This window comes from Bubalus kerabau, chromosome 1, assembly GCF_029407905.1.
Source record: "Bubalus kerabau isolate K-KA32 ecotype Philippines breed swamp buffalo chromosome 1, PCC_UOA_SB_1v2, whole genome shotgun sequence".
NCBI lineage: Eukaryota > Metazoa > Chordata > Mammalia > Artiodactyla > Bovidae > Bubalus > Bubalus kerabau.
In genome coordinates this window covers 191,123,430-191,137,578 of record NC_073624.1, presented here as the reverse complement: position 1 = coordinate 191,137,578, position 14,149 = coordinate 191,123,430, and the positions used below count along the sequence as shown (strand labels likewise).

Here is a 14,149-nt window from a genome sequence, read left to right as displayed (position 1 = left end):
CATCATCTTTAAGATTTGGAATAGCTCAACTGGAATTCCATCACCTCCACTAGCTTTGTTCTTTTGGTTTGAGGATCATAAAATAGTCATTATTGCTTTTCCCCCAGTCACAAAACTGTTGATTAATGTGCATAATAATCATCTACAATTCTCTCTACCTCACACCTCAAATAAGACTTTACAGTTTCTTGGTCTTCTATATTCCAATCACAAAACTACAACTAAGCTATGTTCTAATAACTGGTTGTTACACGGTTTACTGGCAAAGCAGAGGATTTTTATGCAGGTGCTGGCCAAGGTCCTGAAATAAAGTGAGCCACGAAAACAAAAAGGAGGCTCTGCCACTTTCTCTTTTAATTGAGACGTTGTCAAATCTTTTACAGTATTGTACAAAGACAACTACCCTCTCATACTCGATAAACTTTCATATGTTTTTATGGTAAGGATGCCTAAAAAAGGTAAAACCTCCAAACCTTCTCATGTGATAATGCAGAGGATATCACAAGAGGGAAGAAAGTGTCCAAAAGGAAGGGTACATATGTAAGCAATCATATAATATGGCATATTATATATAATATGGCATAACAAGAAAAAAGTTAATGAGCCAGAATCTCAGAATACACTCATCGTAGTAAATCTGCCAGTGGTAGGAAGACCAAAAATTGTGCATACAAGATATACTTTACTCAGCGGGAGTTTAGGGAGATACAACTCAGAAAAAGAAAAAAAGCTTCTGTACCTCACTTGGCCAAATGTGATTTCTTTTTTTTTTTTAGTTTTATTTTATTTTTAAACTTTACATAATTGTATTAGTTTTGCCAAATATCAAAATGAATCCGCCACAGGTATACATGTGTTCCCCATTCTGAACCCTCCTCCTTCCTCCCTCCCCATACCATCCCTCTGGGTCATCCCCAATTTAGAATCCACCTATCATGTTTCTGCTGACTGCTTCAAGGTGCTCAGAAAATAGTTGCATTACTAAGCATGTTTCTTCCTATGCACATCATTGCAAGTTTTCCAGTTATAGTTGAGCAAACTTAAGCATGAAGGGTAGCCTCAGGCTCACAGAGGAAGCTGGCATCTGGAAGGAGTCTTTTGACGAATGTTTTTCATATTCTTCCAGCATTTGGTCTAAATTTGGCGATGGCCAATACATGTACAGGCCAATACCTAGTGACTCCTTGTCCTAAAAAATAAGTCTCTGCAGAATGAGGGTGTGGGCAGTAGTTGCCCCTCTCTGAGGCTGCCACTGCCTTCTAGATGTTGCAGTCACAGGAGACCATAGTTCCAAAGAGCCTCTGAAATGGCCCTTCAAGAAATAGCACATTGGCTGCTATAAACGTGCCCCTCCCTCTTAGGTCTTATCCAATTTGCAGCCTGCTTCCTTCATTCTAAAATGACTATAGGCTAGACTGTGATATTTAGAAACTATAAAATCCAATATATTGATATTATAGGTATTTTTCTATCTGGAGCTGTATTTTGTGATCTGTTACTTTTCTTTTAAAACATGACTTCTAATTATCTATGGAAGAAATAGGAAAATACACAAAAAAAGGAAGTACAAAAAAAATAACAAAAAAACCAGATCCATAATCCACAACACAGACAAAACCACCATCAATGTTTTTCTTCTATTTCCTAAGTGCCCTTGTAAATACGCTCTCCAAGAGGAAGTTTTCAAGCTTGCTGTTCTAACTCATTCCCGCATCTCCAGCCCATCCTACCTGAGGTCCAGTCCCCAGGTGTGGTGAAGGTACATCCCGCCGTGCACTCTGTTTGGCCATAACCTTCATAAACCTTCAAGCAAAACACAAGAACTGCACTGTAGCTGTGCACCCTCCCGCAGGTAACCGGCTGCCCTTTTCAGGCAGCTAACCTCCCACTGAGCATCTGGCTGCTCCTGGCTGGGGACGGTGCCCTGAAACTAGGTAACTCTAGGAGAAACTGGACACAGATAACAGGCATGGCTACTCTGCTTGGAAGAAATGCTATTTTTACCAGAGACACTTAGTAGATAAGCTTATGTGGTTTGGGATAAAGACTTCTATTTTCAACCACTGACTTTATTTTCAGTTTGAATAATACATAGTAAAGACAAACATTTTAAAATCCATTAGAGGTCTTCTTTTGTCTCTGTAAGATATTCCCCTTCAGAGCCCCCTGTGCTGGCATGACTAGACCATGTAGGAGAGCTGCCTTTAGGAGAGGTCAGCTCATGTTGCTGTGTAACAGGAGGGTCAGTGTAAGAAGCCCATGGCTTCTTTTTCCTTCCTTTTTTTTGTGTGTGTGTGTGAGGTGGGGAGGCTTGCAGGATCTTAGTTCTCTGACCAGGGATCGAAACCAGGATCCCAGCAGTGAAAGCACTGAGTCTTAAACACAGGACTGCCAGGGAAGTCTCAAGAAGGCCACGGCTTCTAAAGCATAAAATTTTAAGCTTGCATATTTATGAAATAGATGTGCCTACTTTACTGAAAACCCACCAGTCACAACTATGTTACTATATAGTCTGCATAAGTCCGGAGAAGGCGATGGCACCCCACTCCAGTACTCTTGCCTGGAAAGTCCTATGGATGGAGGAGCCTGGTAGCTGCAGTCCATGGGGTTGCTAAGAGTCGGACACGACTGAGCAACTTCACTTTCACTTTTCACTTTCCTGCATTGGAGAAGGAAATGGCAACCCACTCCAGGGTTCTTGCCTGGAGAATCCCAGGGACGGGGGAGCCTGGTGGGCTGCCGTCTATGGGGTCGCACAGAGTCAGACACGACTGAAGCGACTTAGCAGCAGCAGCAGTTTGCATAAGTAGGAACTTAATAAACATTAATTGAATGGATAAATAAAGGAATGGATTTTTTTTAGCAATGACAAAATCTACCCAAATAAAAGCACACAAATGAACTTTCATCCCCCTCCCCCACGCTCCTTCTCTGGGCTGGGGGACAGTCTACAGGCTGGAGAATGCAGAGATGCCAGTACAGGTGTGGGACAGATTCTCCGGCACACTGATGATCCATGTAGTTCTCTCCCAGAGTGGATACACGCCTAGGCTTTCTACAATGTCACAAGGCTATCTTGGCTGTCAGTGACCCTTAGGCTTTTTACATCTTCAAAGCAGGGGCTCTTACCCCACAAAAATCTTGCCCCTAGGATATTTCTCTATACAGAAGAGGGATCAATGGGTTCCCTGCCCTGTCCTAATGTACACCCCACTGCCCCCAGTGAAGGCCACAGAAAGGCAATCAATACCTGGCAGCCCAGAGCTGCACGGAGAAATCCCAGGACTGTTGGTGATGCGGGGGCTGCTCCAGTAACAATCATCCTCACGCACCCACCGAGACTGGCCTGTGGGGAGAGAGAAAAACGTGCCCGAGTCTGTGCTGCTGCAGGTGACGTGCAGCTCACCTGGGTCTCACTCAACGAAAACACACCACAGTTGCACCCTAACCTGGATGCTGAGGTTGGGATCAGAGAGGCAGCCTGAGGCTGTACAACCTGAGAGCTGAGGTGAGGAAGGCCCTTCTCCTTCCACATGAATCAATCCAAATGGCTTTGCAACCCAAGCCATGGTATGGCTGGCTAACCCTTTTACGTATTTTGAGACATGAGCCATTAATCTGCGTGGCATTCTGTAATTTTGATTCTCCCTTTCTTAAAATGCATAGCTGTTCCCTCACTCTCTCATTGTTTGCAAGCATCCACAACAATTACTTAGGACAATTTCTTCCCACTTGCACCTTAATAGCATGGCCTTTTAGTTCATTTCTAAATCAATGCCATGAGCTATTCACCTGTGCACGGCAGAAGACAATAAATTTTTTAAGCATTTTGTTTCTGTAAGTTGAGCCAAGAGATTTTAAATATTCATTTTCATAGCTAAAAATAGAGTAGTAAGGAAAAATGAGTAATGCTCACTCCTCTAATTAACTACAAATTCTTTGTGTGATGCAGAGCTTTACAACTTTAGTGGTGATACAGGAATGAGTAGTTCATATACGGCTTGGTTTGGGAGAAGCTGAAGGGATGGGAAACAGGGAGGGAAAGGAAGATTCTTGGTCATCATGCTAGAGCCTTGTGCTGCTTGGAAAGGCACCGTGACCAAGGTTACAGGGAGGGGGCGAGAAAATCCTCAGGTCCCAGGAGTTCCCTGGTAAGCCCGACTACCCATGGGCAAAGTTGTCCTACTGCCTACAGAGGTCAAGGAACTCACTTTCCAAGAATTCACTCCAAGAATTCTTGCTGGTTGCCTCAGGCAAATATAACACATCTCCAAAGAACGAAAATGAGTCCTTTAAAATTTCAATGGCAGCTTAAGCTTTGGTTTCATTGGCAATTAAGTTACTGTTTTATAAGATTACATGCCATGCCACTGGGATAGAACTTCTCCAGTTCTTCTATAAGGTCACCCACTGGATACCTGGGTGCCACTCCACCATCACTTGTTCATTTTCTCACCTGAATCTTATGAAAGAAGAGTTCATCCCAGATACTATCATTCCTGATGATTCCACTCCGGACCTCGGCCTGCTTACGCTTTGCTGCAAATTCCAGGAGCCAGCGCTTTAATGGGGTGTCTGCCTGGCTGAAGATCTGAGGAACAGAAGTTGGGAACAGCTGTAAGGACCACATACCCCACCTCGAGACATACTCTCAGGAAGAAAGCTCAGACTGGTCAGCAGAGAAGCCACACTATTTTTGCCCCGGCACGTGAAAGTATTAATTACTCAGTCATGTCCGCCTCTTTGTGACCCTGTGGACTGTAGCCTACCAGGCTCCTCTATCCATGGAATTCTCCAGGCAAGAATACTGGAGTGGGTTGCCATTCCCTTCTCCAGGGGATCTTCACAACCCAGGGATTGAACACACGTCTCCCGCATTGCAGGCAGACACTTTACCAACTGAGCCACCAGAGAAGCAGGAGCTTCACTAAATGTGTGACATCCAGTTAAAGGTTAACACTACAAAGGCCCAGGCACACAGCTGAGAAAGAAGCTTCCTTCCCCTCAAAATCTCCCAACCAGTGTTTTGGACAGCAGGAAGCAAACAGAAGAGCGGGTGGGAGTCAGGAAATACGAGAGGAGGCGACTTTCAGGACCTGGGGCTGGAGGTGTAGAAAGTCTGCCTGGGGCTCCAGCCTCTGTCCGAACAAGCAGAGACTCCCCGCGAGGCTCACCTTGTTGTACATGCGGTTCAGCAGCCGGGGGACCACTGGGAAGATGGTGGGGCACAGGGCCTTCATGTCATCTGAGAGGAGGCGGATGTCTCCCTGGAAGAAGCCCACGCGCCCTCCGTGGCAGTAGACGACGGACTGGCGGAAGAGGACAGGAAGAAAGGAGTCCCTCAGGGCGGTCACTCTTGGGAGCAGTCCAGAGCTGTCCAAAGCTCTGCCCCATACAGAGGCACCTGTGACCCCCAAAGCCAGCTCTAGCTGCTGCCATAGGACACTGAAGAAAGCCATCTGAGGTGGCATATCGCCCTCCTCAGCTCCCTACTCCCCACTAAGTCCCACTCAGACATGAAGCAAAGCAGGAGACAGGGTAGAATCCTGAGCCTTTGGGGGATGCCAGAGCAGCCAGACTCACTGGTGGCTGCCCCTTCGTGCTCACTCCCAAAGCCTGGACAGCGGCCTCAGTCCCTAAGCTGTACTACCTCATCAGTGTGTCTGCTCCGGATCTCAGAATGCCTGCGCACTTCCCCAGGGACACCTTGGCAACTCTGGAAGGGTATGCAGTGCCCACGAGTACTGGGGATGCTGCTGATTGTTGTTGGCCAAGGGAGGCCAAGGTGGAGCCTGGCTGGTTGCTAATGGGACTAGGAATATGCCAAGGGCTCCTTTCTTTCGTATTCATAGCAATTATGTAAGGGAGACAGAATTCTTATCAGTTTTACAGATGAGGAATGCAAAGGCCTCAGAGGTAAAGGGATTTGCTCAGAGTCACAAGTGATAATTGCTGGCACTGGAATCCAGGTCTGAAACGCTGGAAAGCCCTCCCTAGTAGACCAGATCTCCCCCAAGGCCAAATGGCAGAGGCTTAGGAGATAATGCTTCTGCTGCACCCAGAAGTAGGGCAAAAGCTAACAGAGTTTTGCCAAAAGAACACACTGGTCACAGCAAACACCCTCTTCCAACAACACAAGAGACGACTCTACACATGGACATCACCAGATGGTCAATATCAAAATCAGACAGATTATATTCCTTGCAGCCAAAGATGGAGCAGCTCTATACAGTCAGCAAAAACAAGACTGGGTGCTGACTGTGGCTCAGATCATGAACTCCTTATTGCAAAATTCAGACTTAAATTGAAGAAAATAGGGAAAACCACTAGACCATGCAGGTAAGACCTAAATCAAATCCCGTACAATTATACATTAGAAGTGACAGATAGATTCAAGGGACTAGATCTGATAGACAAAGTGCCTGAAGAATTATAGATGGAGGTTCATAACATTGTACAGGAGGCAGAGATCAAGACCATCCCCAAGGAAAAGAAATACAAGAAGGCAAAATGGTTGTATGCAGAGGCCTTACAAATAGTTGAGAAAAGAAGAGAAGCTAAAAGCAAAGGAGAAAAGGAAAGTTATACCCATTTGAATGCAGATTTCCAAAGAATAGCAAGGAGAATAAGAAAGCCCTCCTCAGAGATCAATGCAAAGAAATAGAGGAAAACAATAGAATGGGAAAGACTAGAGATCTCTTCAAGAAAATTAGAGATACCAAGGGAACATTTTGCGCAAAGATGGGCACAATAAAGGACGAAATGGTATGGACCTAACAGAAGCAGAAGATATTAAGAAGAGGTGGCAAGAATACACAGAAGAACTATATAAAAAAGATCTTCATGACCCAGATAACCACGATTGTGTGATGACTCACCTAGAGCCAGACATTCTGGAATGCAAACTCAAGTGGGCCTTAGGGAAGCATCACTATGAACAAAACTAGTGGAGGTGATGGAATTCCAGTTGAGCTATTTCAAATCCTAAAAGATGATGCTGTTAAAGTGCTGGATTCAATATGCTAGCAAATTTGGAAAACTCAGCAGTGGCCACAGGAGTAGAAAAGGTCAGTTTTCATTCCAATCCCAAAGAAGGGCAATGCCAAAGGATGTTCAAACTACCACACAATTGTACTCATCTCACAGGCTAGCAAACTAATGTTCAAAATTCTCCAAGCCAGGCTTCAACAGTATGTGAACCGTGAACTTCCAGATGTTCAAGCTGAATTTAGAAAAGGCAGAGGAACCAGAGATCAAATTGCCAACATCCACTGGATCACTGAAAAAGCAAGAGAGCTCCAGAAAAACATCTATGTCTGCTTTATTGACTACGCCAAAGCCTTTGACTGGGTGGATCACAACAAATGGTGGAAAATTCTGAAAGACATGGGAATACCAGACCACCTGACCTGCCTCCTGAGAAATCTGTATGCAACAGTTAGAACTGGACATGGAACAACAGACTGGTTCCAAACTGGGAAAGGAGTACATCAAGGCTGTATACTGTCACCCTGCTTATTTAACTTATATGCAGAGTACATCATGTGAAATGCCAGGCTGGATGAAGCACAAGCTGGAATCAAGATTGCCAGGAGAAATGTCAATAATCTCAGATATGCAGATGACACCACCCTTATGGTAGAAAGTGAAGAGGAACTGAAGAGCTTCTTGAGAAAAGTGAAAGGAGAGTGATAAAGCTGGCATAAAGCTCAGCATTCAGAAAACTAAGATCACGGCATCCGGTCCCATCACTTCATGGCAAATAGATAGGGAAACAATGGAAACAGTGAGAAACTATTTTGGGGGGTTCCAAAATCACTGCAGATGGGGATTGCAGCCTTGAAATTAAAAGACGCTTGCTCCTTGGAAGAAAAGTTATGACCAACCTAGACAGCATATTAAAAAGCAGAGACATTACTTTGCCGACAAAGGTCCACCTAGTCAAAGCTGTGGTGTTTCCAGTAGTCAAGTATGGATGTGAGAACTGGACTATAAAGAAAGCTGAGCGCCGAAGAATTGATGCCTTTGTACTGTGGTGTTGGAGAAGACTTAGAGTCCCTGGAACTACAAGGAGATCAAACCAGTGAAACTCAAGGAAATCAGTCCTCCTGAATATTCTCTGAAATGACTGATGCTAAAGCTGAAGCTCCAATACTTTGGCCACCTGATGTGAAGAGCTGACTCATTAGAAAAGGCCCTGATGCTGGGAAAGACTGAAGGCAGGAGGAGAAGGGGACAACAAGAGGATGAGATGGTTGGATGGCATCACTGACTCAATAGATGTAAGTCTGAGCAAGCTCTGAGAGTTCATGATGGACAGGGAAGCCTGGCGTGCTGCAGTCCATGGGGGTCACAAAAAGTCGGACATGACTGAGCAACTGAACTGACTGACTGACTAGGAGATAATGTGTGCCAAGGCTGGTTCCTTAAGTGACACACACAGATGTTTCTCTGTCCCTACAACCTCATATGGATTCCTCCATTCTCTGTCCCCAGGAGGTCTGTCCTAGTGCTCAATCACAATGGCAGTGCCATCTATAGCCTGAGGGGCTGTGAGAGTTTGATTCCCCAACTTTACTGTCTTTACTGTTTTCTGTTTTAGGAGTTTGTGAGTGATGCAAGTTACAAAATGTAGGTGTGTTGGGCATAAACGGAGCCACACTGCACAGAGGTTGAACAATAAAGCACTTCTGCAGAGAAGCAATGCTCGCTGAGCAGATGCATCAGCTGGGACCTCTCTCAGTCAAGGGGTGTCCACAGGTGGGGCAGGCAGGTCCCAAGAGAGACAGGTCGAGGGGCCATGGTCCTCTGACCCCTTGTGGCACCTTCCAAAGACAGGCCAGTTTAGTTCTATTTCACGCTGCCAGTGACAAAGCGACACCCTGCTAGGGTTGCGGGTTCAGGGCACAGACCGTGCCTCCCTGAAGCCAGGGCCTTACCTGTACCATTCGCTCAAACATGTGTGCTAAAGGCAAATAGGAAATGTGTACATCCGCACAAGTGGGAGCCCACTGACTCTGTAAGAAAACAGAAGGAGCCCAGGCAAGGCCCGGTCAGTCAGGGGGCGTCTTACCTGGATGACTCTCTCAAACATGTGAGCCAAAGGCAGGAAGGAGATGAGCACATCGTCCTGTCTCGGAAAGATCACTTTCTGCAGGTGCCGGGCATGGGAGACAGAAAGGAAAGAAACACTGACAGGAAGACAACAAGAGAGTCATAAAACAATAAAGAGAAAATGACCTGGAGGGGCGAAAAGGAAGAGGGGGAGGGCTGGGTGGGGGAAGGGGGAGAAGAGACAGAGGAGAGACGACAGAGAGAGAAAAAGTGAGAAGGGGGACGGGTGAGAGGAAGACAGAAGGTGCAGAAAGAAAAGTGAGAGAAAGGGCAGCATAGGAAGCCAAGTGTTAGGTCGAAGCACCAGTAGGTCTAGGTTATCTGCAGAAGCAAAGAGCCAGTTGAAGCACATATAAACCAGCAGAGTCAGCTGCACAGGGGAGTCTCCTCCGGGAGGGCCTGCACCTCACACACAGCCTTCCTGCCACCTCGGGCACCTCCCCCTCCCCACAGCTGCAGGGCTGCCTCTGGCCCCACTTCACCAGCAGCCCTGGGCCACCTGGGTAGGGATTCAGAGGGTCTCAGCCTGTCGGCACTTTCCAGTCCTTCTTGGAGAAAGGGGCCCAGTGAACCCTAGGTCTGTGCCTACAAGGGCTGGGAACAGAGGTGTGGCGGGTGGAGCCAGGCCTCAAAAGCCACAGCCTGAGAACAGGGCTTCACAGGGGATGCCAGAGCAGGATCCCCCTCTCTGGGCCAGGTCTGACCTCAGGGACAGGAGCTGCCCTGGTCAAGGGGCTCTGCTCAGGGACGAGCTCTCCTGGGCTGACTTCCCTGCTCTCTGCTCCTTTTCAGAGGTCCTCAGTCTCCTGGGCTGGCTTTCGGACAAGTCTGGACAAGCCCTGGGAAACTTGCTCATGGCTCCTGGCCTGGGCTCAGCTACCAACAATCTCTCAGTTTCCTACCAAGATGTAGGAACTTTCCTACTATTTGGGCATATGCTCCATAATGCCATCTGGCATAAATATAGATAGTGGTTTTCTCTACAGTGGAGAAAAAGCTTAATTTATATGAAAAGGTATGTCCCTTCCTCCTTAAGGAAATTGTAGGACATTCAGATACTCACCACTTGTGGTAAAAGGTCCTTCCTTCTTAGCTGGTTAAAAATGCTAACATGCTTTTGTCAGGCCAAGATATCAAGCTTTTTTTTATTTTAGATTTACCTTTTTTAGTACAGCCTTATAAATTAGCAGTTGCCGTTGTTTCTCAGACTCTAGTAGTCCTTAAACACAAAATGATTGAATTAAACCCTGACTTACTTGGAAAAACAAGTTACCAAGGATTACTTTTTAGATAAAGGTATACATTACCCACTCCAGTACTCTTGCCTGGAAAATCCCACGGACGAAGGAGCCTGGTAGGCTAGAGTCCATGGGGTCGCAAAGAGTCAGACATGACTGAGTGACTTCACTTCATACATTAAACCACAAGTATCTCAATTTTGAAGTTAAAAATGGAAAACAGTTTCCCATGTTTTTTCTTTCTGGGATCTCAGCACTATTAGAAATCAACTGAATATTTACCAGGTATGGATCATTTCAGCGTTTGTGGTTCTAAGTATCTGTGAAAGTGGGATTGCTCTAATGAAAACAGAAACTCCTGCCTGGGAAAGGCAGCCTAGATTATATCAGGGGAAAAAAAAAGAAAGCACAAAAAAAGCCTCTGAGGCTTGAGGGTGACCTTGAGAGTAAACCTGCATTAGAGTCTACTTTATTCACCTCTGTCACTTTCAGAAAGCCTGAGAAATCAGCCACCACGTTCCCATGGGTGAGCATCGCACCTTTTGGGTTCCCTGAAAGGAGAGAGCAAGAAGGAAATTAGTTGGAAGCTCGTCGGCCACTCCTTGAGAAGAGCGCCCGAGTCGTCAGTCCCAGACACCCAGTGCTGTCCACGCAAACCTCTGGCCTTCGTCCACAGCCACCATCAGAGTCCCACACAGATGAGTGCTGGGAAGGACCATCATTCTGCAGACGCTCGAAGCTCACCCACCTTGAGGCTCCCAGCTGCCTGATGCCACAGAAGGCAGGTGACACAGCTGCACAGGTGGGGTGCCTCGAGGCCTGATGGGCTGGCCGGTGCCTTCCCTTCTGCCTTCCTCAGGGAGCACAGGCTCTTGGCCCCCAGTCTCCTTAGGCATATCCCCAGTAACCCATGCTGCTCTCTGGGCCTGTGCTGTTCCAGTCTCCAGCTGCCAACTGTGCTGGCAGAGGACTTCCTCACTGTAACTGGAACCTGGAAAGGCCCCAGCCCAGGCCAGGCTGGAGGCCCGGACTGCTGGGAGAGCCCTCCCATCTTCTCATTGGCAGACACGGGACATGGATGTTCTTGCTGTGTCTTGACACGACCTTCCACTGCTGCACCTGAGGAAGCCAGGGGCTGCTAGGATGGCTCAGAGGCCAGGTGGGGACAGAAGACACAGCAGGCTGTGGAGGAGGCCACTGGTTAGCATGACCTATCAGGGCAGACACACGCTGCTGGTGCTCCTGGACAGACCTGACCAGGCTCTAGTCCTGGCCTTGCCCCTCAATGCCAGCCCAACACTGGCAGGTTGTTTTCTCTTTCTCCATTTCCTGACCTGTAAAATGGGGCTTATCTAAGTTCTGAGGACCTAGCCAGGTATAAAAGATATTAAATTACAAGTTACCACTGAGGCAGGAGATACATGATCTGTTAAACTCCAAAAGTGAGCAGTCAGACCATGTGCAGAATTTACCCCAAAAATACCAAATAAACCAAAATGTTAACTTTGCAACCCTCACCCAGAAAAGAGGTAATAAAAGGGCTGAGTTGAGGTTAAGAGAGTATTGCAGTAAATGCCACTGAACTGTTCACTTTAAAAAGGTTAATTTTATGCTATGTGAATTTCACTTCAATGAGAGAGAGAATACGAATGAATGAAGGAGAATTTGTGAGGATTTCTTCAGAGAGCTGTTGAGTCCTACAGCTCATCAAAAGGGAAGGAATGACGAGTCCTCTCTCCCAACTCCAGTCTGAAACCCAAGCTAACTCAGGCCCTAATGAGACTATTTGAAAAGCACAATCATGTTCCTTACAGCTCGGGGTTCCCAATAAGAAAGGTGAAGACGGCTATGGCTGAAAATCAGATAATAAACCCCAGAAACTGAACATGGAGTCTACAGAAGGCACATCAGGTAGTGATGGGAATGGTGTCTTAAAGAGGAATCTTACCCGAAGGCCAGTACCCGCCCTCAAATCAGAGGGGGCAGTAAAGTATATACCAGAGACAGAAGCGGATGTGAAGCGGGGAGAAGACAACCAAAAGCAGGCACTGCCTGCTTCAACAAACCTCCTAAAAGTGTCCATGAAACAACAGACTGAATTGTAAACATCTGCCCCAAACCATTCTCCCTCCCTACTTTCATCTGGTGGGAGAGGGCAGAAACCTTTATCAGCCAGTGGAGGAAGGGGAGGACCACCAGGTAGGAAGGCATGATCTCACACCTTTCCCACCCAGCCTGCAGCCAGCCCTGGCCTGGGTAGGGAAATCTCAATGAAGTGGACACATTCATATTTTGGACCTACACTTGTAATTCTGAATTAAGATTGAGTTTGACTTACAATGCCCATGGGACTCACCTGAGAGGGACCAGAAAAGGCATGGATGCCTAAGTTTTATCCAGGGGCAGAAAAAGAGCTATCCCCACCCAGCAATTGTAAAAGAATAGATGGAGACAAAAATAAAGTTGCTCTCATAATTAGAATCTGTGAGGCTCACCCTATTGGTGACCTGTTTGTCAATAATGGCATCACCTCTGTCTGACCAAGATGTGGTGTGTTTTAACATGTGATCAGGCACCTACATCCATATTGCAAATCACAGAGGTGATTTTGGGGACATAGAAAGTTACAGGATTGAAAAAACATTATTTTCTAATAGGTGGCTGTTAAAATACCCTCCTTTTGAAAATAAGATCCATGCACTTTGTTTTACTGCTTCTCTTTCTTTCATCCCAGCATCTTTCCTCAAACCCAGGCCCTTATTAAGAAATTTCCCTGAACTGTCTCTTATGTACAAATCCCAGAAGAGTCTCTCAGCCCACAAACAATTCTGAGAGTATCATCTAGAAATTTTCACCTGTGGAGTCACAAATTTTGGATTTTTTTCTAAGGAACACCCCCAAAATACCAAGTATGAAATCAGAACTGTCACAAAATATGGTACTATGCTACACAGCTTTAGACCTGCTAGACTGGGTAACTTGCTCACATCTAATATAATCTCAGTGAAGAGTTTGAGAATTTCAAGAGAAATTTGTCTTCATTGATGAAAAACGTCTAAAGCCTCCACTCAGTGCAGGCCAGGATACACACAGTGGTAGCACTTATTCAATTCTACTTAGTTGGACATGCCCCTTTCCTCTTCAACATGACAAGAAAAGCTTACACCTTTCAGAAACAAATGTTTTCTTGTAGATATAAATGAAATTTTACAAACTTCTAGTGAGTTGCAGAATTTTTAAATATTCCTTAAGAAATGCTCAAATTATTTCCTCAAGTCCACTCGAGATGTGGCCCCAGAGGATAAAGGAGAGGTAAACACTGGCAGCAAATCCTGGGAGAAGACTCACAGGTCTGAGTTGGGAGGTGAGAGGCGAGCCTTCGAAAAGGCTCTGCTTGCTTCTGATTCAGGACAAGGACACACCCCTGGTGGCATTTGTTTTAAACGTGATACGGAAATGTTTCCAACTTGCTCACGTGGAGCAACAGGCTAAGCATTCCCAGCTAGACCTATGTGCCATCAAAGTTGCAAAATCATGTCCTCTGGTTCTCTCCTTTCCTGGTGCAACGTCAGTGACAAGGCGGGCATCCAGGCCCTCACGTCTTGGCAGAATGAGACCCGTGGCCCATTTCCACCTTGTACTTATAAACTCGCCATCCTTGCACTTCATTTTCTCTCCAGCTGCTGAAGGAAGAAAACTCTCTGAGTTTCAGATTCTGCCAACAGCATTTTGGCTTTAGCCAGTGCTCCTGGGTAGGCTACCCATGGCTGGTGAGCAGAAGGGCATTTCACTGGGTG

At 46.3% G+C, this 14,149-nt stretch overlaps 1 protein-coding gene across 6 annotated transcripts in view; it reads right to left on the bottom strand.

Moving 5' to 3' along the window:
• ACSL6 (acyl-CoA synthetase long chain family member 6) overlaps window positions 1–14,149 on the bottom strand; it is a 66,285-nt gene that overhangs the window by 18,873 nt on the left and 33,263 nt on the right. For 3 of the 6 annotated variants that reach the window (XM_055548056.1, XM_055548076.1, XM_055548084.1), the window contains 6 exons: window positions 10,830–10,903; window positions 9,074–9,151; window positions 5,175–5,309; window positions 4,457–4,591; window positions 3,251–3,346; window positions 1,731–1,803 (listed from right to left, as the gene is read on the bottom strand). In XM_055548056.1, coding sequence (XP_055404031.1) covers window positions 1,731–1,803; window positions 3,251–3,346; window positions 4,457–4,591; window positions 5,175–5,309; window positions 9,074–9,151; window positions 10,830–10,903 — 591 coding nt within the window. Of the gene's footprint in view, window positions 1–1,730; window positions 1,804–3,250; window positions 3,347–4,456; window positions 4,592–5,174; window positions 5,310–8,939; window positions 9,018–9,073; window positions 9,152–10,829; window positions 10,904–14,149 lie in introns of all 6 variants that reach the window. The other 3 variants (XM_055548098.1, XM_055548067.1, XM_055548091.1) reach the window with 3 other exon arrangements.